At 34.9% G+C, this 16,298-nt stretch overlaps 1 protein-coding gene across 26 annotated transcripts in view; it reads left to right on the top strand.

The window, feature by feature from the left end:
- ABI3BP (ABI family member 3 binding protein) overlaps window positions 1-16,298 on the top strand; it is a 140,022-nt gene that overhangs the window by 21,670 nt on the left and 102,054 nt on the right. For all 26 annotated transcript variants that reach the window (XM_085072150.1, XM_085072103.1, XM_085072099.1 and 23 more), the window contains exons 3-4: window positions 7,809-7,877; window positions 10,661-10,793. In XM_085072150.1, coding sequence (XP_084928276.1) covers window positions 7,809-7,877; window positions 10,661-10,793 — 202 coding nt within the window. The remainder of the gene's footprint in view (window positions 1-7,808; window positions 7,878-10,660; window positions 10,794-16,298) is intronic.

Raw genomic sequence — 16,298 nt, 5'->3', positions numbered from 1 at the left:
GTTGTAATGAGTTATGGGAAGTTAGTGAGGACATATGAACATTTTGTTTGCCTCATTTTTTGTTTTGTTGGGTTGTTGCTCAGGGTTTCTTTGTGTTTGTTTAAGGATGCTGTCAAGAATTTCAGTTGAAAGTGGAATTAGGAGATTCTTCAAGGAGAATAACTCATTCTTGTTGTTTGGAAAAGCTTGCTTACTTGTATTTGTTTTGAGGATTTTCATTTTACTGAAAGCCTGTACCATACTGACCACATCACAGATTAAATGGGATGGTCTCTCTAAGGTTGCAGCTTTGAAGTAGAATATAAGGGAGATGTACATGTTTTAAACAAATAGTAGAAGAAGCAGTGAAACAGTCTTGAGAGAATTGTGTGATTGATTCCTTTCGACAGAAATATTCATATCAAAACAATGCCTCTTCTTGTAGGGATCTACTCCAGTACTACATGTTATAGATTAACCTCTAACCTCCACATCAGACATTACCAACAGAATTCCATGAGCTGTTTTACTGAAGAAATTACACCATGTCAAGAATGCTAAATCCTGTTATCTGGAATAGGGATGAAGAAGAATAACCTATTAAAACATTGATTTATCAGGATTTGACCTTTTGAGACATTTGTTCTGTCCCTAAGGATTGATCCCTATTGCTTTCTTTAAGCTTTTCTGGCCTGAAATGAATCGAGATAACCTCATAGTTGTAATGCTGGTGATCTTGGTGTAAAAAAAGGGGGAGGAAAGTATGCCTGAGCATAGAAGTAATAATTGCCATCTTTTTAATGTGGTCAGTTAAGGCTGTTGTAGGTGTGTGCTCCAGGCTGAAAACTGCAGAACAAAAAATGGAAAAAAAAAAGTTAGACACAGAATAATTAAGATATTAGAGACTGATAGGATCACTGTGGCAAAGGTTAACATTCTGTTTCATGAGTTGGTACTACTGGGAGCTGTTTGTAATTCTATCACCAATCCAGTGTTTCAGGTCATAACCATCACTTAAGCTGGGTCTGGCTTATCTGATTCATCCTATGTGTAACTTTTAAATCAGTCCACTAAGAATGATGTACAGGATTTTCTGTAGTATACTGTGCATTAGGCCTGTTGCAGGAGTAGTGAAGATTAATATTTTTCAGGTACTCTGAAATCTTAGGAAAGAGCAGAAAAATGACTGAATGCAACATCATGTGTATATCCCTTGTACTTCGTATTTAATGGAAGCTTTAATATCTTGTGTTTTGCAAAACTGAAAACTGAAAGCTCAAGGTCACCTGGAATTTAATTTATATTGATATTTTGTAGCTTTAATGGTAAATAGTTAATGGCTAGAAACTAGGTATCTTTAGTTCTATAGCACGTCAGAGCACTAACCACATGTCTATCCATTCGATGTGGTGTATCTGGAGAGGGAAAAGCACAAATATTGAGGAATGCTCTTCCTTTATAATTATTTTAATGGAGAATAACTTCAAAATTTTGTCTCACGCTGATAGAAGTTATCAGTTTCTTGTAACAATAAATCTATGCTTGTGAATTCTGAATGTCCAGTAACTAAACATGCAATGTGCAATGTAATATAAATACCAAGACAAGCATTTCCCACCTTCAAAAAATGTCAACTTTGAAAAGACAGGAGTAAAAGAAGCTATCAGCAACATATACTTCAAGTTGCAAACATTTATTTGAGTCAATTACCAGTACATTTATTGGAGCTGTTGTTTTTAGTTAAGAGATTTAGGGTTAGATTTTATGCCTTGGGGGCTTGTTTATTGGAAGCAGAGAGTGTATAATCTTTCCCATTCCATGAATATTAAACACCACATTAAACTGCAGCTTTGACTGTGCTTTCCAAATGTGTATGGAACACGAGCTAAAGCAATAAACATCAGTTGTGCTTTTGGCTCTATTTTAGAGTGACTTGTGTGGCAGAAATGAAGAGAGAGATGATTGCTAGCACACTCCCTCCTCCCCACCATATTCAGTTGCTGGCAGAAACTAGAAGAATTGCAGAACAGTTCTTAATTCTAGGAACAATGGTCAAGTTTCATTCTGGCGGCCAGAAACCTCAGCTCTAGCATAGACTTTTTATGGATTTTAGAAAAAGCAAGGTGTTGCAGAGGGACAATAAAAATTCTTTCATTTGTCCTTTCTAAAAAAGGCTATGGGTCTAGATGGTAGAATGAAGTGCCTGCAGACATTTCCACATTTCGCTGATTTAGCTCTGCATCCCTGGTTTTGTTAAGGGAACAGCATAGCAGGTATTCTGTTTGGGATAATTGTCTACAGTTGAAACTGGAATGTAGAAGATGACACAATGTACACAACAATGTATATTTCTAAGGCCCGCAAATTCCATGTTTCTAACAAAGCCACTGTAGATTAAAATGAAATGTATTGTCAGCTTTTCTGCTGGGTCACACATCTGTTATGATCTTGTTAACTGGAAACTTGAAGTCAGCAGATGTATTAATTTATGAGTTTACATGGCTATAGGTGCGTATGTTTTAAAAGAAACTAAAGACATGACATTTCCTAGGATTTTCAGGACAGATATATGGCTCTGTACAAAGTGTGACATTCACCTACATTTCATCATTAAAATATTCATCACCTCACTGCAGAGATATCTGTTTTCCCTTTGTTTTGCGAGTTATATAGTAACCGAGGCAGCATTTGAATAACATTATCAATAAATTGGGATCTGCCTGCAGAGGGCATGTGGAAAGGGAAAAGGACTCTGTTGAATTCCTGAACTTGTAATGAGTTCATGTTAGCAACAAAGTTGTCAGCAGCTTCATGCACTAGTAGGTAGATCTGAATCATACTGAAGGGTAAATGACAACGACAAGGCAGCAGAAAAGTTTGTTTTAAAGAATGATGCCTCTTGATCAGGACACCAGATGTGTTTTGTGCCGCGTGTACTTTATGTGCTTACATGACAGTAAACAATATTATTATTGGTCATGAAAGCTATTCAGACAATGTCAAAAGATACCAAAATGTTAATTCAGCTAGACTAATGAAAAGGTGAATAGATCAATCCAAAAGCTCTGGGCTTGACTTAAACCTTTATCTTAATCTTTTCAGTCTTCTTGACGTGTAAAGAAAGAGCATTTGCTTAAGGAATTTGTGTTAGTCTTTTCCAACTTGGCCAGGAAGATTGCAAGCCAGCCTCGTAGAAATTGTTGATATTTTTGGAGAAACCCAGAAATTGGGTGGAGACAGGAAAGTTTTGTAAGAATGAACAGCAATTACTTAACAGAGCGAACAAAATTAATTTCCCTTTCAGTTTCTAAAACCAGCTCAAAGTTGGGCAATGCTTTTGCTTTTTCTTTTCTTTAATGAGATTGTACAGTGTAAGAGGAGAATGTATTGGTAATCCTGCTTTATAACAACCCCAACAAGTAATGCGTGAATTTTGTGTTTATGCATTTATAGAGAGGATTCTAGTACCACCTAGTATCAACCATTTTAAAAAGTGTAATTCAGGGATCTGTACTAGGGCAGTGCTTAGCCAAGAGATACTACTGTGAAGTTTCTTATATCTGATCAATTATCAGAAATTTGCAGATGTATTAGTTACAGACTTTTCAAGGTGCCGGAGAAAGTGAACGTTAATTCAGCGTTATGATGCTTCCTTCTAACTTACCAGAAACCAGGTTCTCATTGCTAATGTTAGCTGAGCCTAGTGGAAGGAAGGGCCTGGAGGTCAGCAGATGCCCCTTCCTCTAGACAAGTGTATTGATCAGCAGAAGGCTCATGCCAGCACCTTTGACCCACTTCTCTGTCTTTTCCCATGCTTGTTACACTACAACATTTTCCATCCTCCCCTTCCTCCACCTTTTCCCTTAACAACACCCCAGAGTAAATCTTTAGAAATCCCTAAATACAGATTAAGTAATTGCAGCCTGAAGCCAAAAAATACTTTGTTTTGATTTTTGAATCCAGTGGTCTATGAATTTTAATGATACATTTGTAACACTATTTTAAAATTTATTCTAAGTTCATCAGTCAGTTTAATCTTACATTGTTTTGCTTTCGAGTGCATATTGGCTGGGCCCTGAACTGAACAGTATGGTTGAACAAAAGCAGAATTTCCTAGCATTTTGTAGCTCATGTTATTTACCTGCTGCCAGCTCACTGATAGCCTAGCTCATGGCACATGGAAGTAAGTGTTCTCTTACGTTAATCTGATATGTCAGTGACATGTACTTTTGTTACATTCTGGTTGTCTTCATAAACTGTTAAGGCGGATAATACAAGCTCTTTCCTTTTAATAATCTTATTTATTAATATAATAGCCCATGTTTGGGGAATTGCACCACTAAGGATTAGGCATGGATTTGTTGAGGAGCACTTCTCTAGTACATGCGGGCATTATCCCATGTGGCTAAAGAATTGAGGGTAGTCACTATTTGGACTTTATTTCTGATTTGAAAGGAGATCTTAGCCAAGATATTTGTTGTTCTAGCTTTAATAATGGGTGTTAGACAGTAATAGTTTTAAACAAGTAGTCTTAGAGTGGCAGCCCTCCAAGAATGTGTTAGGCATCAAGGAGCCAGTAAGATTTCATAGCACATTTGCAAATGTATTTCGAACTTAACTTGCTAAAGCTTGCATTGTTTTGTGGGGATCCTTAATTTATGAGATTGTGGATCCTCTCACATGAGAGACAGACAGTTTTATTTCTTATGTCTTTATCATATATGGCTCTGTTATATACTGATTAATGTTGAAATTCTTTTTGGAGGCAGCTGCTGGATTTGTGCACATGTGTCCAGACATTTCAATATTGATCTTAATTATGTAACAATCCTTTGCTAACTAAATACAGTTCAAAGAGAATAAGAAATATTCAGTTCTAAACAGGATTGTCCATACTTTGTGGTGTGGTTTGTTTTTCCTTGAGGTTATAATCTTATTTTTGAAATTAGCTTCCCTTCTTAAATATATTTTCATGTAAATAGTAGATATATTCTGTAAATCATAGTTACATACAGTCAACCCCCCATATTGCTATGAGTGACAGTCACATTTTCCTACCTGCCTCTTATTTCAGCAATTTATCTCCTAAGCATTAAGATGAATTAGTGCAAGGTAAATTGTGGTATTATTTAAGTTCTGGTGTTTCACAGGATTTATGTTTTCTTTTCCTGTGTTATTCACCTCACCCTGAGATTCCTGCATCTTATAGACATGAATCTGTGCAATGGATTATGAATATATAAGCATCATAAAAGAACACAGATTATCATGAAATATTTATTCCTTGTAACTTGATAGAGTTTAATACATGGGTGAGGCAATGTTTTAACACCCTGAAAATTAATTGTGTCATAGTAGCATCAGGTGATTTCGGTGTTGTGATGATGACTGATAGTCATATTTCTCAGAAAGAAGACTGAATCAGTGTGAAAACTCAGCGGTCTTCTGAACTTGTTAAAAGAAATGTTGAATTGCAGTGGAAAACCAAGAAAGAAGTCCCATTTCTAGTGCATTAAGACTCATTATATGATATTTAAAAAGCTCTCTGCATTTCTTTATTTCAGATGCATTGGATATAGAATGCATATCTGCCCAGATTAAAAGCATTTCAGGGCATGTGTCCTCCAGTCCATGCATAATGCTTTGACACTGTGCATCAAACCAACGAATTTAACTTAAATTACAATTGCTCTACTATTAACATCTATGTAGTAGCATGGATTGTTCTGCTTAGGAATCATGGGAATCATATTTCTAAATTAAGATATATCTTTAGTTAAGTACAGAACAGAAATTTCTTGTTGTATTGCAGGTATTGAATGGACTTGTTTAAGCATTTAATATTCTGATTTCAGTTATAATGATCATAATATTGTCTTAAATTCAGTGGTACCATTTAAACCTGCCTCTTCTATAACAGCACTCTCTCACCATCTAGTTTAGAGTGTTTTCCTAAATACTTCCTTTTGTAGGTTGTATTACAGTCAGAAGAGCCATGAATTGTCTGCAAAATGGGGATATGTTGTATTCTTTCTTACAGCAATATTTGTTAAATCCAACAAAATAAAGCTTAATGAACAGCACATAACACAAAATATTTCCACAGAGAAAAAATTGTTACAGAACAAAAACAGCTGCTAGGACTAATGAATCCTGAAAACTTCCAGGTTTTGTAGCTGATATGTGCAGTGAGGCATTAACAGTCTTTTTTTATTACTGTATTTTGTTTAGCAGCTAATCTATTTCTATTCTGCTACAAAAGTAATTTCAGATTTAAGCCAGAATTAATTTTTTCATTTATGGAGCAGGGAAAAACTGTTTCAAAACATTTGAATAAATTTCTTTCACAATCTTTGGACATTTTACTGACAAACCCATACATTTTTAGAGTTGAAGACTGGCTTTGCAGTTCATGAACTTTTAAGGTCATGCTTTAAAATAATTCTGTTGAATACTTTGTGAGAGTTATAACAGTCTCACAAGTGGGCACAAATGCAGAGCATAAAACTGGATGAAAAATACAGGAAAACCAAATTATTTTAAAGTATTGCTTATTTCTAGTTTTCAGTCTCAATACAAAAAATGTCCAGTTGGTTACACAGCTCCCAGACTTGTGTACCCCTTTAAATATTAAAAACCTTTTTTTTTTTTTTTTTGTAAAGGAAGATGTATTTGCACTTTGGTCTTGTGTCGCTCTTGAGCTGCTAGCAGCTCAAGAGAAAGAAGACCTGGATTCTCAGTGTGGCATTAAAAAGAGAGCTTTTATTATTTAATTCTAACTTATATAGATTTTTCAGAGGTCACCCGGATTGGTCAGTTCGAAGCTTCTCCCTAGGCCTGATTGGCCAGGCCTGAACTGTCCACATCCGAGAAACTGTTTTTAATAACATCCAAACTTTATCTTTGTATATAAAACACAGGAAGAAAAAAGTTCCTATGAGAAAGGTCTGTGCTAGCCACAGCCTTGCTCTTTCTTTAACTAATTCTCTCTTCCACACTGCTTTGAGCAGCTGTTTTCAATGCCTATCTTGGTTATTGGGTGCAGATGAAACCCTTATAAAAAGAATAATTAAACAATTAAAGTACATCCATACTATGTACTTTATGGGTTTCCAGTGATTTAGATGCATACAGTCAGTGAAGTTAGAGTGGTTTTCCCCACACTGTCAGAGCCTTTTCAGTAGCACAGCAAGTTTTTGACTTTTTCAGTGCTGATTTTCATTTCTCTCTCTTTACAGAAATCTGTGTGTAAGAGAAAATTAATTTTTTTAGTGGTTCTGTTTGATTAGTAGAGTTCAAGATGCCTGTTGCACTGAAATGTGCAGGAAAATCAGGCTCTCATCTGTAGCTATAGGTTTAGATAAATCCATCTTAACTAGAATAAGAATTTTATGTAGAATAATCCTTTTTCTAAAAGCTGTTGTAAAAATAATTTTGGTCAGTGTATGGTGAGCCAACTTCTGCCTGTGGATATCTTGCTGGAATCTCCTATGATAAGTTCTCTCATGTTGCAGTTCAGTGAGAATAGACCTTGGTTTTAAATAATTAAGAAGTGCAGAAATCTCTGACATCTGGTTAAAAGAATAAGGGAAAATCTTATTTCTTAAGAGGAATTCCCCAAACTAAAATAAACATCTCAACATTGTTTTAATCAAAACATTTATTATTTTGAACTCAATAAATGTTAAAGAAAATTTTAAAGATCACCAAGATTGGATAATGTGTCAAGCATTCACTGGCTATTTTACTTTTTCTTATTAATTTCAGGTTACTGTCTTTCTCAAACAGCAGGCACATCTGTAATAATTGGTTTTTTTATTCATTTGCAGATGCAGAGCCGCGGTATTTGGTTTCAGTAAGACCAGCACGTGTTTCAAATAACAAGAAATCTTGTTCAGGTATTTTAACATTACTGCACCTCTTTCTTGAAGTATTTGAAAGACAATAGAACCTTTTACTGGGTTTCTCTGTAGGTGTCTGATTGGGATGCAAAAGTTCCATGGGTGAGGAGGTAAAATGTAGGACAGTCAGTAATTAGTCATGCACATGGTGTTCAAGACATGAAGATGTACCTCTTCTCATAAAATTTTTACAAATGATAATTGAAAGTTAGAATACTTATTTCTGATGTTTAAAGATGTTATTCTGTGTATTAAAGTTATCCTTCCCAAATGACAAGTAGCGATTCCTTCAACCATAATCATGTTATGCTCTTTGTTTCTCACTGGAAAATGCTAGAGTGTGTGTGTCTGTCTCTACCTCTGTATCAACACTAAGTTTGCTGATGCAAGAAGTTAAGAAAAGAGTTTTGAGCTGACATTATACATAGCAGAGTAGAAATCTGAATTTTATTTTCATCTCTTTGAAAGCCTTTCTATATGCCCTTAATCATGTCATTAATATTGTTAGTTCTCAATTCCTTACTTTAATATGGAGACATAATTCCTTACTTAAATATGGAGACTTCATTCAGGAGCAGTGTAACGTTGCAAAAAATAAACTGATGACCTATCCCTTGAAACACTCAAGGTCAGGTTGGACAGGGCTCTGAGAAACCTGATCCAGTTGAAGATGTCCCTTCTCATGGCAGGGGACTTGGACTAGATGGTCTTTAAAGGTCCATTCCAACCCAAATTATTCTATGATTTTATATGTTGGGGAATTTTTTCCCTCGTTCCTGGTAATGCTCGGGATAATTTTTTTCTTGCTCTTGGCCAGGTATAACACAGTATGTCTGGAAAGATTTAAGAAAGTGATTTCTCTTTCAGATGCAAAATATATAGTTCAAAAACCAAGAAAAAAATGTCCACTGCACTATTTGGACATTACTAATTTTTGTATCTACAGCCTACAGAAATTGATGTCTGTAACAAGATTGAGGTAATTGACTTTTCAGTACAGCAAAGGTGTAAGAACAGCTGGTGGTTTAATTCTAGATAGATATATGGCAAGTCTTTTTGTAGTGGCAATAGTTAAACTGGACAATTTACCAAGAAATGTGGTAAAATCTGTGTTGCTGCAATTCTAAATCTACAAATGAAGGCTGATTGCATTTCTGGGAAAGATGTAGTAGTTCAAACTGCAATTAATACAGAGGGATTTTATGCTTTGTAGTCTTATTGATCAACATAGATGATAACCAAGGAAATGTCTGTTTTTACAGAGTATAAATAACTGCTAATAGCATAATAAAACTTATAATCAAAATTATATACAATTCCTCTCAAAAATCAGTTTGATTTCAAGATATATGAGAGTTTGGTTTTTATTTTCCTTGAAACTCACATCTTTTCCATGCTTCCCCCAAAACAGATCAAGAAAGGGATTTTGCTAGGAAGCAGATTTGCCAGATAATTCAGTGAACAACCAAGCTGTTTGTGTAATCTTTTCTTTAAAACTCAAGAATGGAGAAAGTATGTAAAAATTGGTCCAGAAAATAAAAAAAAAAAAAAAAAAAATTGGACATTTGCCCCTTTGGAAGTATAATTTTTTCCACAGTATTTCAAAGTATGTCGTATTTGGTCTTAAGCATAGAGTGTATTTAAGCACAGGATGAATTAAGCATGGAGTGTGTTTTACTTGTTAATGTGGGTTTTCTAGCAACATATTCATCATCAACATAAATTAAAAACCCACATGGTTAACATTTCTAAATGTACATACATGTATTGGTTGAAAATACAAATCAGACTGTCTCTGGGGCTTGTTAAGTGAAGAGATAATAGGGTTCAAAAGGCATGAGAAGAAAGTTAGTCCAATCAGGTTCACAACAGTGAGAAATGAACCCTTTGGATCAGTGGATTATAAATTTTCAGGAAGTGTTGGTCACCTGTACATTTTGAGGAGGTATAGATCCTTTCGATTTTTTGAAGCATGTAATGTGATGTAATTAATATATCAATTTCCTTTTGTTAATCTTCTTTCAAACACCAGAGATTCTCCTTGGGCCTGTAGCAGCCCATAAACTGCAGGTTCAGACTAGTTTTTCTGGATCATTTTTTAATTTCCACCTATTAGCTTTTAAACTTTGTTTAAATGAAAGTCTTTATCCACATGAGAATTGTACTCCTTCATTCAGAGCAAAGCTGTATTTAAGTATCATGCAAAAGCTGATTTCATAGTAGTAGGTAATTAAAAGAGAAAAATTCCCCAGATACAGATACCAACTCAGATCTGCCTACAGTTAAAAACAAAAGAACTTTTGTGGGTTTTATTTACTCTTGATTAAGAATTCTACAGAAAGTACTTATTGGCTGTGGATATATTTGCAGTGTTACTGAGAAACCTGTCAAGAAATTACTATTTTTGTCACATCCAGAGAGATTTCCTTATGACCTGAACTCTGTGCCATGCCTTCTGAGATATAGTCCAAGATAGCCAGAGTTTTGAATTTAATCTGCCTAGAGATGATTCTTATACTAAGCATATCTAGACCACCAAATGTTCATTTTCAAAAACTAGGTTTAACTGGAACATTAGGTTGAAAAACTGACCATGGACACTTACCTCTGCTGCTTTTGTAAATCATACGTTAGAAACAGTGACCGCGAAAATTAGAGAACTGTTTACCTTGGCCTTCAAGCTTAGAAGTAGATCTTCATTTACGTTATTATCCAGCTGCTAAAACTTTGTTTTACATAACGCAAGCAAGAGAAATTAACTTTATGTGTTTTCTATGTAGGTCGGAACAAGACACAAAAGCCTCTGCAGCTGGTAGTTGGCACTCTTACTCCAACCTCTGTGTTTCTCTCTTGGGGCATTCTAGTCAATCCTCAACATGACTGGACAGCAACCAATAACTGTGCTAGCGACAGGTAACGTAACAGAAAAGTATCAGGTTTATTACTATCATGATTTAATTCAGTGCAGCTCTCTGCTGCCATTAAACTAAATTTTGCAGTGGAAATTGAAATGTTGTAAACAATTGTTCTGAATGTGAAGTAAATTTTCTCGTTTGTTCATGTTAGTTCTTTGAAAATCATTACTTGGCAGTAAGTTTAGTCAGACGTCTACATGGTGAATTACAAATCTTGCTATTTCACATTAGATTCTTTGTTCTTAAACCAATGGCCTTGGCTCTACCTTCATTTGTATCTGAATCAACTGAAACTTTGTTAAATCACAGGAAATATTTTGCTTTAGAGTTGGCTGAAAAAAGCATAAGAGAAGTCTTTTGTTGAGCTGTGGTGGGGGAATGGCGCCTTGTTTTAACACCATTTGAGTTTTGTTTCCTATGTTTGGTCTTATTATTAAAACAGCTTTCCTGCTATTGATACAGCACAGCTTTCATTAATTTTCTGTTATAAGTAAAATAAGGTCTCTTCTATGTCTGTATTTTTGGCATTTGCTGGATGGGAACAGTTGGTGGGAAACTCAAGAAGACTCACCAAGTAGCAGTTAAAAGAGAAGTCATAGTGCAGAAGAGCTTCTCAATTAAGTGCACTATTACATTTTAGCCAACCCTTGGCAGATGAATAAAATTCATCCTTTGTAATTACTTAAATTTTTAATACAGATGTTTTCTCTACTTGGTCTTTTTGGTGTTCTCTTTGTATTATTCCCTTGATGACAGAACTTCTTTTTTTTGCCATCATTTACATTGCCTGAATCTCCACTACCCAGAAGTGTTTTGTAAAACCAAAAAGAAACTTTCTGCACCCATGGGATGCAATTACATCTCTTTTGCACCTGTTATCTTCTTGGATTTTAATGCATTTTTAAAAATTATTCAGAATTTTTTTCCCCTAATATTAGTTTAATTTCTAGGAGTCTAATTTAGACTTGCAGTTGCTTACTTTGGTGTTCATAATTAGACTTTAGCTGATGCTGTTAAACTGTATGTCATACACAGACTGTGTTAAAAAACCCATCCTATATAACCAGGATGACCTTTTTCATCCCTTACAAAAGTTTTGGAATAATCCTTTTCAAGCTTCAGAAATTTCTCATGAACAGATTTGGATCTTCATCAACAACCAGAATTTCAAACACTGTTGAAAAAATGTTAATGCTTGTTAGGGAATAGTTATGGAATATTAGAAAACATCCTAAGATATAATTTGATCAGATTTTTTTGTTAGAAATAAAAGTTGGCTTAGCCTTAGATTTTGCTCTTTCAATCAAGAAAGAAACAAATATTTTCCTACTGTGAGTAATTGAAGAAAGGAGCTGATCACGGAGGAGCTTGTGCAGTGTTCTGTGCACATAGTGATTTTAGCACCATTTTTACCAAGGAATTTATCCTTATGTCAGCAGTAGTGTCGCAGCACCCATTGTGCAGGGAGAAAGAAGAACACTTTAGTAGAAGCCTATATACTGGATTAATCCACCTGGAAGTTCAAGGCAAATGAGATCCAAATGCCTTCATTAATTCTGTGGTTTTTCCTCAGTAGCTGAATTTTCTTGTTAGACATTCACTGACTCAAAGTTTGAACAAACTCTTTAACATAGTTTTTCAGTTAGTGTCTTGCTATGTTTAGAATATAATCTGTATGTGTTCCTCTCAGGAATTACTTTTAATGTGTGTTCCATTTTAGGGAAATATTGCCAGACAGGAGTAGATAGTTTAAAAACATTTAGATCAAGTTACAAATAATCTTTTCAAGATATGGGTATATACCTATAAACAGATTTCTGTTTTGTCATCAAGCATTACAATGAAGTTAATGAAAAAAAAAAGTGACTTAAGTGGTGCTCTTACTGAGTTTGCCTTTGTTGGACCAAAATTCCTTGTGATTTGTATAAATGATAAGAACAGTTGTCCGTGTGACCATGGTGTGTATCTCTAGAATTCCAAGAGAGATTAGGTCCATATATATTTCTAGTCAGTGTGTAGAAGAAAAATTATTAATTTATGATAATAATTTGAATGACTGTTGATAATGTAAAATAAGGAAGTCGCCCATTCCTAGCAAGTTAACATTGTGATAAAAGTACAAGAGTTAAAAAACACATAACAGATGCACCAACATTTTAATCTATTTCAGGGGCAGTCTACCTGACTTGACCCATTTTCATCTGGCATATTCTCTGTACTGTGACATGCTGCAATGTACTGTTAATTATCCCCAAGATTGCTGTTAATTGCTAACCTCTAATCTTTGACATTGGCAATACGTAGCAGTCATGACCTCCTAACTCAGTTCTGTCAGTAAATATCTTACCAAATTTTTAATTTGTGACTCTGTATGACCTGAAATGGAGTCACTGTTCTCGGCCTCAGATTTTACCATCTCCATGTGGATGTTAGGCTTTTGTACAAATGTTGCATAATAAAAGTTATTTGAATGTGTTACTGAGTCAGAAGATAGAAACCACATGGAATAGCACAATTCTTCTGGCCAAGTTTTTCTCTAATGTGAGTTTGACCTCAGTGGGATATTCCTTAGAAAATCTGGTTTTGTGAGCAGTTTGGAATTAGAGGTGCCATGTTCTCAAAGAGCATTGGTATCTTACCACTTCAGTGAAATTACTGCTTGCTTCTTGAGGGCACATAGTGGTCTTCTGTGCCTATGAAGTGCTTTTTAAGAAACTCCAATGAAAAAAATTTCCTTTCTCAACAAACCATTCTTTTGTCTTAATTCTGTAGGGGTTAAAGCATAAGACAATAGGGTGCTACATATTTCCTTCAAGATAATCCCTCGTTGAAGCAAAAGTATTCTCTGCCATTTTTGGTGACCAAAAATGAAAAGTGAAATTTTGAAGCATTCTTGAAGTGACTATTATCTCTGGTCAGACCCTTTGCGCTAGAATGAAAAACAAAATAAATATATATAAATAAAAATACTCAAGTGATTTGTTTTATGCAATGGATGAAAACTACATAACATCAGAAAGCACAGTTGGTGGAACGTTTCTCAGCATCCTCTGTTTTCTGACATCAGTGTGGGTAGTTGATAAGGGAGGACGGCAAAGCTGTGATATCCTGCTGCACAGCCATGTTCAGTTCCTCTCTATATTATTTCCAAAAGAGTGGAAAAACTTGTTTCCTCTCTGCCTATCTGTGTTCAAACAAATATTAGTGGACAGAGCTCTCAAAGTAAATGTACTGGGGCTACATTTACTGTCCATCTAGGTCTGAAAAAGAGAGAATACTCTGTAGATTTTTCTTTCTTTGTATTTGCTTTGATTAGAATGTCTCTGTAGCTGGGGGTCAGAAAAGGTGGACTCTGACTTTTAGTTCTTTAGGAAGAAAAGTCAGAGGATGGAACAAAAAATGTTATTTTCCATGTTAGATGAAAGCAGGGTTTTTAGATACCGTAAAATATAACATTTTATTGAGTGGATTGTGTAGAAAAACAAACATGCTTTCAGATAAATGCAAAATAGAAATTTAAAACCTGAAGGTGTTAAGTTAAAATCTAGGACAAATTCACACTGGTGTTGTTTGAATTGGTTTGACTGTGATTTAAATATCCTAATGTCATACTTGCAAGTAGCATGGATTTTGTGATTTATTTCATTTTTATCTGATGCTTTAAAAAAAGAAGTAAGAAAAACAAAAAAGGAAAACCAGAGAAGAGTCCATACTTAGTCTTTATGTTATGTAGCGCATAGAAGTAGGATTTTTTAAACCCTAAGTTCAGAAAGATATGTGCCTATCTCCCCTTGTGCCTATTTACAAATTTCTGTCATTATGCAGCTGCCAACAAAGTCATACTTTGTGTTGCAAGTGTCATACAAAATGTATTTTAAACTTAGCAGTATTTCTTAAAGGAAAACATACAGCAGCAAATTCACTTCTTGAGTTTCAGATGCCTTTCAGTTGCTGCTCTGGGAGTATATGCTAAAAGCTTGTTTAAACTGGAATTACTTGTTGCTGTTCAGCCTCTCACTCTTCAGAGCTTCTCACTTTTCATTTCAGTCATTCTACTAAAAGTTTTAAGTAGACGAAATGAATGTTAGTGATCATGTAAAAGTGAAAACTAAACTAGAATGTGCTTTACAATCTTAACTGGTAACCATCACTGGTGTCATTCTTTCCATTTTTTTATATATGTCAGTGTCTTTTACTTTAAAATAAACTTAGCAGTAAAAAAGGAAACAATATAATCAACTTCATGTGTCAATTTGCGCAACATTCACTGTCTGAAAAATCATAGCTCAAACCATTTCTTTTATTATTTTCTAACATTAAATGGACACTGCACTTCTAATGACGTCTAACTATAAATAAATGAGTATTAACATCCCAAATATTCTCTTTTAAAAAATTCTGATTACACTTCTATGTTCAAAAAAGAAATGAGCTTTATAATCTTTTGTCTCTGGCAACACGAAATCACAGAGCTGGAATGTTCTTATATCTCCAAGGCTTAATTGTTTGTTTAGTGTTACGTGTGGCTAAAATAGTCATGATTAAATTGTTTGGAGTTTTGGTTGGGACCTGGTTCCAAATAAACCCATGATATTTATACAAACTGACCTAGTCTTGAAATCTCATAAAACCATCTGCCTTATAAGATTTCCAGTATCTAATTGTTTGTGTCTGAATATTTGACTGTGTTGGCATGTTGTGGGAATCTGGCTGAAAAGAGATTTGGTTAAAAAATGGAAAAACGGCACTGGAATTCTTGACAAAACAGTATCATTCACACTGATAAATGAAATCTGGATGTTTTTCCTATCCACCCTAGAATTTTACTTCTTTTAGCAGTTAAATGGGATTTGCTTAATTTTAAAAGCAAAACCCTGTGTGCTGCTGCTTTAAAGTGGTCATTGTGTTTTGATTTCCTGTGCAATGAAAAGGCTGTCTCCAAGCTGAGCACAGCCTTGCATTGTAGAATTAAAAAAAAAAAAACAAACTATGTAAGCTGAACACAGAATAGAAACAACCTTCTGTATCAAGCTGAGAGTGTTTTACATTGACTTTGCAGACACAACAATCACTGCAGTGGTTGGCCTATGGAGTAATATTGTGCTCTTGTTGCTGCCTTTAAATGGTGAAATTGGTCTTACCTATTTTATTTCTGCCATCACATTTTGTGGACATCTTATGTGGAGGCAAGAAAAGTCAAAACATCATAAAAGATTCAGCTTATTAATGTAGACAGAGTTTCAAGAATGCAGACACTAAACATTCGATGATATTGCACAAATGCATATGAAGAGTGGCTTCTTGATGAATGTAGGCTCTTTGTTCCTCTTCTGTGGTGGGTTTGGTTCCTTGTTTTGAGCTTGTTTGGGTTTTTTTTGTCATTATTACAACAATTAATTCTGAGTGCAACAATACCCCTCACCTGCTCATGGCCCCTTTTTTTTTTTAATTATTGGAGTTTATCATCCTTTTACCTCCTTAGGTAAAATACCCCCAGTCAGGT

This window comes from Lichenostomus cassidix, chromosome 1 (assembly GCF_008360975.1).
Source record: "Lichenostomus cassidix isolate B80296 chromosome 1, HeHo_3.0, whole genome shotgun sequence".
In the NCBI taxonomy this organism is placed as follows: Eukaryota; Metazoa; Chordata; class Aves; order Passeriformes; family Meliphagidae; genus Lichenostomus; species Lichenostomus cassidix.
This window is presented reverse-complemented; position numbering and strand designations above follow the sequence as displayed.